Source organism: Corylus avellana, chromosome ca6 (assembly GCF_901000735.1).
Source record: "Corylus avellana chromosome ca6, CavTom2PMs-1.0".
Classification (NCBI taxonomy): domain Eukaryota; kingdom Viridiplantae; phylum Streptophyta; class Magnoliopsida; order Fagales; family Betulaceae; genus Corylus; species Corylus avellana.
Window position 1 is genome coordinate 10,972,541 of NC_081546.1, and position 12,633 is coordinate 10,985,173.

The 12,633-nt window shown below is 37.2% G+C and overlaps 2 protein-coding genes across 2 annotated transcripts; both read left to right on the plus strand.

The window, feature by feature from the left end:
* Window positions 1-1,836: 1,836 nt before the first annotated feature.
* LOC132184364 (E3 ubiquitin-protein ligase AIP2) lies at window positions 1,837-4,503 on the plus strand. The gene is made up of 5 exons (XM_059597977.1): window positions 1,837-2,104; window positions 2,408-2,624; window positions 3,017-3,219; window positions 3,742-3,957; window positions 4,132-4,503. Exons 1-5 carry the CDS (start codon window positions 1,955-1,957, stop codon window positions 4,279-4,281), a joined length of 936 nt encoding a protein of 311 aa, XP_059453960.1. The 5' UTR covers window positions 1,837-1,954; the 3' UTR covers window positions 4,282-4,503.
* A 1,659-nt stretch (window positions 4,504-6,162) lies between these two features.
* LOC132184305 (uncharacterized) lies at window positions 6,163-12,255 on the plus strand. The gene is made up of 8 exons (XM_059597885.1): window positions 6,163-7,495; window positions 7,572-7,629; window positions 7,848-7,910; window positions 10,055-10,130; window positions 10,424-10,539; window positions 10,922-11,011; window positions 11,106-11,237; window positions 11,927-12,255. Exons 1-8 carry the CDS (start codon window positions 6,954-6,956, stop codon window positions 12,059-12,061), a joined length of 1,212 nt encoding a protein of 403 aa, XP_059453868.1. The 5' UTR covers window positions 6,163-6,953; the 3' UTR covers window positions 12,062-12,255.
* Window positions 12,256-12,633: the final 378 nt, after the last annotated feature.

Genomic DNA, 12,633 nt, shown 5'->3' on the forward strand with positions numbered 1-12,633 from the left:
TTATTTTGGGTAATTTCAACAAGAAGGTAGAGCAAAAAATGATTTAATAGTAGGGTTTCAGATGATTCTGGTTTATAATTTGATGCATAACTTTATTAGTCTAAACTTAATCTTTAAATAGATTTACAATATAAAATAAGATAACAGAAACCATAATGAGATAATAGCATGACAAAGATAATTCTTACTCCTACTTAATCTTTAATAAGGCTTCTAGTGATAAGGCTGATCAAGGAAGTCTCCTAATATTGGCCGTCTGATTAAGAATCTAACATCTACCTACAAATTTGATTATTAGGTTTATGGGTAAATTCTTACTCGTGTTTAGTATTAATGACATATATGTCCAGGTACCCGTCGGGGATGATACACATTTTAGGAAGAAAGACTAGCCCGTAAGTGTTATTACTTTTGGGCAACCCGTCTTTTCTCCAGCTACCCTTTTACATAGACCATTGCCCAAAAATGGGAGGTAACATAATTTGTTTCCTTTGAACCTTTGCTGAACAAGGGGTTAGGCCCCTTATACAAGGCAAGGTTATCTTAACAGAAAGGGATAGGAGTTTTAGAGAAAAAGAAATAACCATTATTTGAAAACATAAATAAAAAAAATTGTCCATACAAAAAGAACATGGAGAAAACCAAGTGTTCGAATAGCTTAACCAAATGACCCAAAACAATACCGAAAGATAAAAAACAGGGAGATGGCCATTAGCCACTGAGTGTTGGGCTTGACTCCTTGACCCATTGACAACTCGTGCCCAAATTCAAAAAGGCCCTTACAATCCTTTTTTCGTTCTTAGTTGAATATCCCCCAAAGATTAAGAGTTTGTTTGTGATTGCGTTTGAACAATATAGTTTTTAAGTCAAAAAAAGCTTTTGGGCAAAAGTTTCATTTTTAAGTTTTTATCAGAAGTGTGTTTTAACCATTTTTAGGCTTTTTGGACCCTTAAAAAACATTTTTAATTTTTTTATCAAACGATTATTTTTTTCTTCAAATAAACTTTTTGAGTGTTAAAAGTATTTTTAGGCCCTTCAAACGCAATTCCTAACATGCTCTAAAGTTGTTAATGTGGAAACAAATGTGTCCTTCACTTATGAGTATCTTTCCCACTCTGCCATTTGACTAGGTTCCTTTGGTGACTCTCCTTGGCCATTGGACTCTCTAAAACTTGAGGGTTTGACAATTGTTGGCTTGATCATGAATATCAGTTATCCTTCCTCCTTTCTTAAAATCACCCTTGATTTCCTCCACCATTTCCAATTCTTTGCCTCCACTGCTCTTGTTATCATTTGACACATTAGGTATAAGGTTGTTCATGATAATATTAATTTTTGCCATAATGCCCCTCCAAATAGTCAGGACGGTCATTTCCACCACTTATGAACACGTGTTGAAACTCTTCACTAGTCACCCATTCTTCAAAAGTCATCAAACTAAATTTTGATGTTGCCATTATGGATCATTTCTCTAATTGTGTTGTAGGTTCAAATTCTGACAACTTTGTTATTAGTCTTAAATATCCTTAAGATGTTAACTATGTTTCAGTGTTGATCAGCCGAGTGTTACGCAATCACAACTTATAGCCAAAAGAGCCGCTTTAACCTAATTTTTCTAATTGCATTCTTACTTGAAACCTTTGTTTGGTTGTTGTATCTTTGCTTATCTATTTAACAAAAAAAAAAAAAAAAAGACCATTGACGACAACGTGGACAAATGTTTCAACCAGCTTTTCGCCAAACGACGACTAAATACTATAAACGACAAAGAATGTTCACCATTTAAAACGCGTGTAACAGGCCTTTACCAATTGTGAATACCTGTAATATCTTCCAAGTTCGGTGTGCCGTGTGGGTAACCTCCTCGGCAAGAAAATCAATCATATAACAAGCGAAGCCAAGAGAGAGGAGAAGCCCAAAGGAAAGAAAAGAAAATAAAAGAAAAGAAAAGAAAATGGCCCGTGTGGAGGAATGCGTGAAACAAGAATTGGAGGAATTGCAGAAACAGCTTGGGAAGAAGCAACAGTTCGAGGATGCTGTCTTTTCCCTCAAATACCTGCTCCGAGAGATTTATCCCTCTGCCTCGCCCTCTCTCCGTAAATCGGTACCTCTCTCTCTTGTTTATTGATTTATAATTCCATTTGTTTTGTTCAAATTTTAATTTTATTTAGTTGAGATTGATTGATTGCTTTTTGTTCCATATTTGTTTGATATATATATATATATATTCGTTAATTGAATCTCACATAATGAATGGTTTTGATTACGAGATTGAATCATAACGAATTGAAAGACGAAACATCAGATTAATCAGCTGCATTTCTCAGTATTTTAGATGCATTACGTACTGGATTTTGATACAAAATGGCGTGGAAATTAACCCAAATTTTGGTGGTGGTGGTGGCAGTTCTACTCTGTTATATGCCGGGTTGCAACTATTTTGAAGACGAGGTACACGGCACCCGGTTTCTGGCTCGCCGGATTGGGGCTTTTTGAGCAGGCCGAACAACTTGTTTCTGATGCTTCTGAGAAGGAGCACTTGAAGGCTTGCATTCTGCAGGCTAGGGAACACTTGCGCCAACTACATAGTCCTTCAGAATCCACATCATACACATCCAATGGAGGTCCCAAGATTATCCCCTTTTTCATTCATTTCGATTGCGATTTTGCATACCAAAAGAACGATTTTAAACCAAAGTGTAGAAAATGTATCGTTTGGGATAGCGTTTTTAAAAATTTGCAATTTAAAAATGTAGAAAATTTTGGTTTTTAAATCGCGGGTATGTTTTTTAAAATGCACGATTTTAAACATCAAGTATTAAATTGTGATTTTACCAAATGCTTAATTGAATTTCTAAAAATCATATTTTCAAATGGCACATTTTAAAATTGCAAGTTTTGAAATCGCAATTCCAAATGGATTTGAGCCTAACTTTTCCAATTCCTGCTATATACTTTTCAAAATCATCGGCGTTTTAAAGCAAGTTTCGCTTGATTTCCTTTTGTGTTGATTTAGGATATCTTTTTGAGGGGCATCTCACCGTGGATCCAGAGCCACCGCAGCCTCAGTGGCTTGTGCACTCTAACCTCTTGAGTACCGCTGCTACACTTTTTGAAGCCGAATCTTCTCAAGGTCTAGCTGAAGACAATAACACGTCAGAAAATGCTGTCAGTCTACTTCATGAGCTCATAACCAGCCTAGATGATGTTTTGCCTCTGGTACTTCTGCAAATCCCTCTTCTTATGCTTGTTGTATGTTCCTCTTTTTGTATTTCCTCTGCAGGAAATATAGGTAGAAAAAGAAACCCATATATAAAAATTTGAGAAATGTTACGTACACTGTCAAGTGCATACTCCCTAATACAACAGTGAAAATCATCATTGAATCCAAAATCCAATGGTGATCCATACAAAATTCAATGGTAATTTCATTATCATGTCAAAGAGTGTGCACTTGAAAGTGCATGTAGCATTTATCATCAAATTTTATAATTTGTTGCATCTATTGTTGCAGTCCTTTTTCTCATCAGAAAAGATATAGAAAAGGAAATATGGCTTATAAAGAGTCTGCTGCTCGAAAAATATAATTTCAAGTTGATTGATACAAATAACAAGCTTTTTCTCTTGGCTCCTTATGTGAATGGTGTGCTAAGCTGTTGGTATATTGGTTAAAAAGAGATTATTTTGTGCTGTAGTAAGTAGTTAATATAAAAAATTCTCTTCAATGTCTCTGTTGTTAAGATCCCGGAAAATGATGCCGTACCCCGAAGAGTGCCACCTGCCAGTAAGGAAGTTGTTGCAAAGCTTCCAGTCATTACTCTTGATGAGGAAATCTTGGCTAAGCTTGGAAAAGATGTACAGTGTGCAATATGCAGGGAGAACTTGGTTGTTAGCGACAAGATGCAAGAGTTGCCCTGCAAGCACACGTTCCACCCTCCCTGTCTAAAGCCATGGCTGGTAATATACCTTTACCTGATTGCTAGGAATTTTTGGGAAACTCATAGTTGTTTCTACTTTCACTAAATTTGTTCAAAATTGTTTGTCATCTACTATTACTTAGGGCTATGGAACGAATAATTAATAGATGAGATAGACTCTCCATTCAACTTAGTTCTAGTTTGGTTGTGGCAGGATGAGCACAATTCTTGTCCAATTTGTCGCCATGAGTTGCAAACTGATGATCATGCCTATGAGAGCTGGAAGGAGCGGGAAAAGGAGGCTGAAGAAGAGAGGAAAGGTGCTGCAAATGCTATTCGTGGTGGTGAATACATGTATGTTTAAACAAGATTCATTCATGTCGACCTCGTAACCTATTACGTGTGATTATTGTACTTCTAGATGTGACTTTGTTGATTATTGAGCACTTAGAAGCTGCGCAAAAATTGAATTGACTTCCTTTGTTGTGCTGGAGTCAGCAGGCTACTAGGGTAGCTGTTGAATTGACTTCCCAAGACAAGTGTTGGGTCATTTTTTAGATGATAATGGTGGTGCTTTTGTTGCGCTGATGTTAATTGCATTCAAATTGCATATGGTTTTTTCTTTTAAAATGAGTAAGGTTACTCTTTACACTCATTTTTCATCAGCTGACGTTATCCTATTTTGTGTAATTGGAAGAAACTTACCATGAAACTCGCTTCTGGCTCAGCCTGTATATCTCTTCAGATGCTGTCACTGGAAATCAAGGGAAAACTTTTTGCCTTTTGTGTTAAAACACAAAAGGGGTAGGGTGACACACTGAACCTCCTACTGAGATGCAAGACATCATAAACTAAATATGCATCATTACTACACCACACACGACCTCCTTTAAGAAAAAAAGGCATTGGAGACAAGTGAGGTTACATAAGCAAGGCCTTGTGCCTATCCAAACAGCCTTGATCGGTGTACTACAAGGATATATTTGCAATTTGGAAACCCTATTCCAAATTTTCTCAGATCAAAAAGCTTAGCGTATTGGGGAGTGCTAGGGAGCCCGAGAATTTTCCTGAAAATTCTCTCCCGCCTGACGTGGAAAGCACTTCAGAAGAAAAAAAAAAAATCTTTCATGTCTGCCACTCACATTTTTCACGTTAGGCGGGAGAGAATTTTTGGAAAAATTCTCGGGCTCCCTAGCACTCTCCTAAAGTATCTCCCAGAGCAACTATTTTTATTTTTTATTTTTTTATTTTATGTCCATACAAAGACGAGAATTTGAATTAATAACTTTTATTCATAAGGCGTAAGTTACCCCCTTTCAAGGGCCCTGTAGCAACGTTTTATGAATGCAAGAATTGCATGTTCAATTACACTTCTAACATTGATGATATTCTTTATTATCATCGAGGTGCGCATTATTTGGCAGTCGAGCTAGCCCTTTTCATCGAGTTCCATGATTCTAATTTTTCATTCATGGGCTTCTGTTGGCTGTCTATGAAGAAGGATGCACAACGACTTGTAGTAATAACGGCATGTGAGATATGCCAAATAAATAAACACAAATAGTTGCAATCATTGATGGTGCTGTCATATTCTCGAATTTTTTTTATAAGGTAAGTATTATATTCAAATAAAAAAATAATACAAAAGTACAATACATATCCCAGCATTTATTTAAAAAATAAATAAAAAATCGCCATGATTTTTTTTTTTTTTTTTACAAGGAAAAGGAAAGGTGAAGGATTATAGCAAATAAAAACACAAAAAATACACCATCCTTTATGCTGTCCTCTTCTCTTTTTTCCTTCTCGCTGCCTTCCTAATATAGCTGCCACTAGTCTCTCTGCTCGGGAGGAGGGAAGGGATGTCTTCCTCCTCTTCTCTATATAAAGCTTTTTTCTTTTGTTGGCGGCCTGGTTAGAGGACTCTCTAATCCTTTCCACCTTTTAAGAGGCTTTATCCATTATCTTGTGCGACTTATCCTACCCAAAATCGTAACCTCAGCGTCAAGGCTTCACCACTGTGCCGATCTCCTCCGCATCCGCATCAGTAGCCAGTTTTGTCAAGGTTCTCAAATTGAATTTCTTTAAAGCTCAATCTTCTTTCCTCTAACATGCCCAACTTCTAACGCGCCACTCCACCACATACCAGTTCCAGCTTCCCGTTGCCATGGGCCTTTTCACCTCCTAACATCCACGTGTCACCTTCCTTTGCCCCCATCGTCCTCCAAAGGTGCTGACTTCTGTATATATATATATTTTTTGGTTGCTTTTATGTTTTCGTGACTTTTTGTTACTTGGGTTCTTATACCGAATTCTAGAGTGATCTTTTCTTTTCAGATCCTGACGATTTTACAATGATTTTTCTCCAGCAACCTCCTTTCGATATTTGTTGCTCTTAGCTTGCAAGAGCTTACTTAGGTAGGGTCGAAGGATATTTTGAGGGTTATACTTCTGTCTGTGTCCTTTTTAAGGATTTAGATAAGGTTGAAGGGTTTCGAAATGATCCTGCCTTTTTGGTGCTTAAACCATTTTTTTCGGCCCTTATTGAGAGTACCGTGTTATTTTATGACTCATTTCCTACTTTTTGCTTGTATTTTTTGCACCGTAAATTTTTTTTTTGAGTCTTTTGTTTGGAAGCCCACTCATTTTCAGTGTTTTAATCCTCACAATCCTTTTCTTATTTGATTAAAAAAACACAAAAAAAGGCAGCCCAACAATATACTTAAATTCAACTAGAAGAATCCTACAAATTTAAAGTAAAGAAAAATGGGCCCAATAAGTGACCCAACCCAATATAGTCTCGACACAACGCCCAATTTTTTGGCAGGAATGGGCCGGCCCAATATATTCTTGACACGTACGTGACTGGAAACCGGAAATCGTGGCGCAACCCTTCCCCTACGTTGGTTTTCACGTTTTCCTCCATTAAAAAAAAATATATATATATAACCCCCGGAATTTTAGAAATTGTGAAATAGCAAGTGGCGGAGTGGTAGTGAGCGGGATAGTGGTACTATTACTATTCTATTCCAGAAAATGGAATTGGCTAGCTGCTGCTCCTCCTCCTCCTCCGTCTTGAGCATCAAATACCGAAGCATCCCCTCGAAGAACGTGAGTAGATGTTATTATAGATTCAAATACTCTCCGGCTGCGTCGGGAAATGGATTCACTGCGGCAGGGAGGCCCTTCTCTCCGGCGACAAGGATGGTTTCGAGCAGCCATGTCTCTGGAGAGCGAGGCAGCAGCTTCAGATTCACTTACAGGAGGCAGGATTCCTGTTTGGTAATTGCTCCGCCCAAGGGTGTGAAGCCACGCGCCATCATCGAATTCTTGGGCGGTGCGTTCATTGGAGCGGTCCCTGAAGTCACCTACGGGTACCTAATGGAGCGATTGGCGGATGAAGGGTTTGTTGTTGTTTCAGTGCCTTACAATGTGACTTTTGAACATTCACAGGCTGCTGCGCAGGTTTACGAGAAGTTCAACGCCTGCTTCCGTTCAATCGTCTCCTCTGGATTGCCCCATGCCAATTTAACATCTGCCCAGCTCGTTGATCTTCCCCTTTTCTCTGTCGGCCATAGGTGTGTTAATTTATTCGTATGTATATGCTTCACTGATGTTAATTTGTGCTAAACTCGTGCACCCACATCTTTTTAGCAATGGCGCGCTTCTCCAATTACTCATGGGAAGCAATTTCTCCGATATGATACCAAAGGTTTGGTTTTTCCTTGCTTTTCTATTCCATTTTTGTTTTTATTGTTTGAGTGGAGGGAGATTGAAATGGGTTTACTTTAAGAAATAGATTATTATTATACATGTTTTTTGTTTGTCCGAGTGGAATGTATGCAGATTGTAATGAAGTTTCATTTAGTTTAATGTATAACTCAAGCAATCTGTGGAGTGTGTGACAAAGGATATTGTCTCTTGTGGAAGGCTAATGCCGTAATCTCATTCAACAACAGGCCAGCAACAGAGGCAGTGCCTTACTTTGAACAGGTAACTTATTTTCTGCCTTGTTTCACTATACATAGTGCTTCATTTTCCAATACCTTAATTTGTGGTGTCCTTGGCCTTTTTTCACCAAGAAAATAAGGTCGAAACTCAAAAAATCTGTCACACCAGGGCTGATTTTTAGGTACATGTCCTGCACACCTGCTTCCTGGTGGGAATAATTTTAAGCATTCTTTCCTTAAAAGAACTTTCCTGCACCAAAGATATGTCATGGTAGGAACAAGTTTGAACTTTCAATGTACAGCACGGGAGTGATTAAAGCTGTGCCCAAGAGTCATACTATACTTGGTAGCTTTCTGTAGATTTTAGGCTCCTCCATTAGGGAAATGTGGATTGGTTTCATATCTTAGAGGAGTTGAACTAAGAAATGATAATGCTGCACTGGTTGTTAACATACCAATGACTCGCTGATATAATCAAGGCATTTTCTTATTTTTGGACGTGGTCTAGTGGAAAGGACTTTTCCCCACTTATATGTTGGCCCTTAGATCTCACTAGAGTCTCTAAAAATGAATAATGCTCCATTTTGGTCTTTAATGTGACTCAGAGCAATTACAGTCATGTAAGAGCTCCCGGGATCCAGTCATGGCATATTTACAAGTTATTATTGGGGTTATGTCACGATCTGAGACTCTGGGATGATTAGTCTCAAGCTGTGGCGGGTCCCTTTATGCTTGTAACATGTTCATCTGAATTCATACTCAACTTCTAGTCTGTCCAAATATGCCATTGGCCAAAGGTCCAAACAAATCTGCACCATAAGTTAAGATGAGGCTATCACAAATGGGGTCAGAAGTTTCATTGAGTAATTCAAATGAAACAAATCAATTTTCCAAGATGCTTAAGTTCGAAAGATCAGATGAGGGAATCTAAGATATGGATTGCATTTAGAGTAGCAATCATAGAGCTCAGGAAGTTCTACTAACATTTCTTTGTCAACGTAAGTAAGGTGTGTTAGCAAATATTGGTCCAAAGCTAGGGAAAAAGAAGTTAACAAATCTGCTTGGTAGATTGAGGTCAATTCTGAAATATTGTGCTTAATTAACAGGAAGTGAGTACTAGGAAACTTAAAGGATCAAGAACAACCAAACATGTATGCAAATAATTAGGAATGAGCCAAAAGAACTCAATGTAATTCAGGTTTAGAACAACCTAGTGTCTCAAAAATACTATAACCCATCTCTAAAAAGCTTACGTATGCATTGAGGGTGAATTGTTCCAAAAAGACATGAACCAGAAATTTAGGACTCAGCTAGGGTATAAAACCTGGAGATAATCATCAATATCAGAATAAACTTAGCGATTAAAGCTGAAATCATTAATTTACAATTAGAATTGACTAATGAGTCCAGATGAACATGTTAGTCTCTTACGTAAGGCGTGAAACACAGCCAGTGCTAAACTGAAACAAGGGTCTCAGTAAAGTTTGCAGCTGTGAAAAGGAACCTGTACTAAGCACTTGTAGTTTGATACATCATGAGACTTGATAGAAAAATATGCCTTGGAACACCAGAGCTCTAGAGAAACGAGGACATAGCATGATTCATTAGTGAAACTTAGGATTGCAAACAAAGGAATTCACCATAAGATGAACAGAACAATGAAACTGCTACTCACTTCAGCTAGAAATCAAAATCAAATCAGCTTGTCAGAGTCCTAGATCTGCCATGTTTCTCTTTGCCCCACCCAGGTATGCAACTCTAAGGTAAGTGTTTCAGGTGTGTTCTAGATGGTTGGGTATGCAGAAGAGCTGGGGGTGAGTTTTAGTAATTACAATTTGAACCCAGCAATTACCTAATTGATATTGAGGCCATCAGCTCTCAGAAATATTGTTCTATGCACTTATTTACATATAACATCATTCAAATAAATTCCATTTACTTAAGACATACATGATCCAACAAAAAGAATGCCTTTAATTTTTATTTTTTTTAAAAAACCATAATTTCTTTGTAGTCCATATTACATGATCCAACCAAACCAAGAAGGTTTTTATTTTTTGTTTTTGTTTGCAAAAATAGTAATTGTCTGGAATTGGTATTTCTATCTGAGAAAAACCACTTCCACAAAACAAGTTAGTATTGTCTAATTAATTCTCTGCACTAAAAGTTTGTAATGCTATCCTGCAGTTGGGTCCTCTAGTTCGTCAGATGATGCCAGTTATAGAATCATCTCCAGTCTATTCAGTGGCTAGGAGTGCCTCAGGTGGGCATTGAACTCGCTTAGTTTTCACCCTTTTTGTATTTTTGTATTTAGATTTCACATATGGTAACTTAAAGAGTGTTAACATCTACTTTCCCCTTTGCTAAAGTCTGGCTTCAGGTCATACTGCACTCGTTATTGATGCCTAAGACATTACTCATTTCTTGGATATATATTCACTAATTGGTATTATTATCATTCAAATCCATTGGTATCATATATGGGCTGCATTTGTGTGTGTGTGTGTGATGCTTATCTATCTCTAATGCTCATTCATTTCCACTACCTATGTCTAGGAGATGCATGGAAGATGCTACTTGATGTGGCTGGAGCAATGATAGCAGAGGGTGATCAGGAATCCCTAATTTCAATGACCAACTTTGTTGATCAGTTGCCATCAGTGCTAAATCAGGTACTTCGATATTTTTTTTTATACTTCTAAGAGAACACACTAAGCAGTCAATTATGAATCTGCGGTTTCGCTTTCTATACTTCCCTTGGTAACCTGTCTGGAACTCAACAACGGAAACAGTTGATGGGGCTCCCACAGTCCCACATGCGCATAACCTATATCTTAATTTCAATAAGGTCCACACAAGATTTGATCCGTAGGTAATCATAGGCAATTCATGCGTTTGGAAAGCAATTGATGGGCATGAGTAGTTGGTCTTTTTCTTGGGGGGAGGGGGTTTGTATTTTTCTTTCTCGATGCTTCTTTAATGTAATTTACACTGTTTTAAAATTGTAGCATAGTTCTGTTAAGTCTATCTGAAAATTTATAATGGTTCTGTTAGGTTACTCAAGGGACATCAGAGTTCAAGCCGACACCATCTGAAAATCGTGATTGTTTTAAGAGCTCATACAATGTCCAACACACACTATTGGTATGAATGGTGCACTTCTATTCTGGAAGTTTGATGAAATTGATGTCATATATATGTAAACTTCTGCCCTGGTTTATATATTATTGTGTTTTAGGTGAAGTTCAACTCTGACACAATTGACGAGACGGATCTTCTTGAAGAGACATTGAAGCCTCGTGTGAACGTCATTGGTGGGACACTAGAAAAGGTCCAATTGAGCGGTAACCATATCACACCATGCATACAGGTATAATTTTGAAGAAAATAAAATGTCCTTGCTTCTTTAAAGTGTTTGCATTTTTTTGTAAGAATCCATATTTTTGAGTGATGCTTTATTCATTTGCAAAGTCTGAAACCTTCGGCAAGCTAAATGAACATGAAGAGAAGGGCAAATTCTAATTTTTCAAACCTTTTGGTATATACTGGTGTGCAATTGTTTTTCATTTTTTTTGATAAGTAAAAGCAAAATGAGGGGTGCAACACGAGGACTTCCCAGGAAGTCACCCATCATAATACTACTCTCGCCCAAGCACTTGTTTTTCATTTTTTATTTTTGTCAAGTACCATTCCCAAACAAGCTCTTTCAAGCAACACATTCTGAGAGAGAGCAGAATTATAATGAAGTCTCAACACAAGCAGTTCAACAAAGGTCCAAGTTGCCTTAAATTTCTGCACTATTACTTTGCAGTTGTTAGAGTCTCTCAAATTTCACAGTTGGTCCTTGTTTCTGTACATGCTACTCCAATACTTGAACAATCTAACAGCATTCTGCATATCTATACTTGGAACAACTTTCTGATTACATCATTTGATCCATCAATTCCCTGAATTTGCGCCATGTTTTCTCTCTTGATGAAAAGCTTTCCTTGTAAATTTTTTAATCTATCGTTGCCTTTTTACTTATAATCTTCTTTTTTTAATTTTGGCCCTGATCAGGAACCAAAGTGGGAAGTCGGTTATGTGTATACTCCAGCTGATGCGATTGCTCAGGGGCTTAAAACTCTTTCATTGAATGAGACTAAAGTGCTTTCCAGAACCATAAGCGACTGGTTCAGGCGTTTTGAAGATTGAAAATATAATTTCGTTATGTTGTACTAATGTTGAGTTACCTAACAACTCATGCACTAAGATATAGAAGCTTCTAAAAGGAAAAAAGATTTCTTCCAAACTGGGTTGAAAGAAGTTCTCCCGAAAGAAAACTCTTTTTGTTTAGAAGCACTTGGCTTTAATGAGAAATTTATCAATAGGATTCCTGCATACAACTTTGTTTTTTCTTATCAGAATAATTGACCAAGGCAACTCCTACCATATGGTAGTATAAGTGATATTGATCCTTTGGTTCTCTATACTAATAATGACGAACGTCGCACTATGGCAATTTTCAGCCAATGATAGAATAGGGTTCCGATCTCCGCAGCAGAAAAAATTTGTAATCTTAATATTTATTTTCTTACCAAGCTATAAAATTATAATTAAATAAGAAAAATATTACAAACTATACTTTTATTTTATTTTTATCACACTTTGCTGTTGTGACACAGCTAATTAGTTATTGTTTTTTTTAAAAAATTAACAACTAATTGGTTGGCCACTTTAGCAAAAATGGAATAAAAGAGTAGCATATAATCACTCAATAATAAACA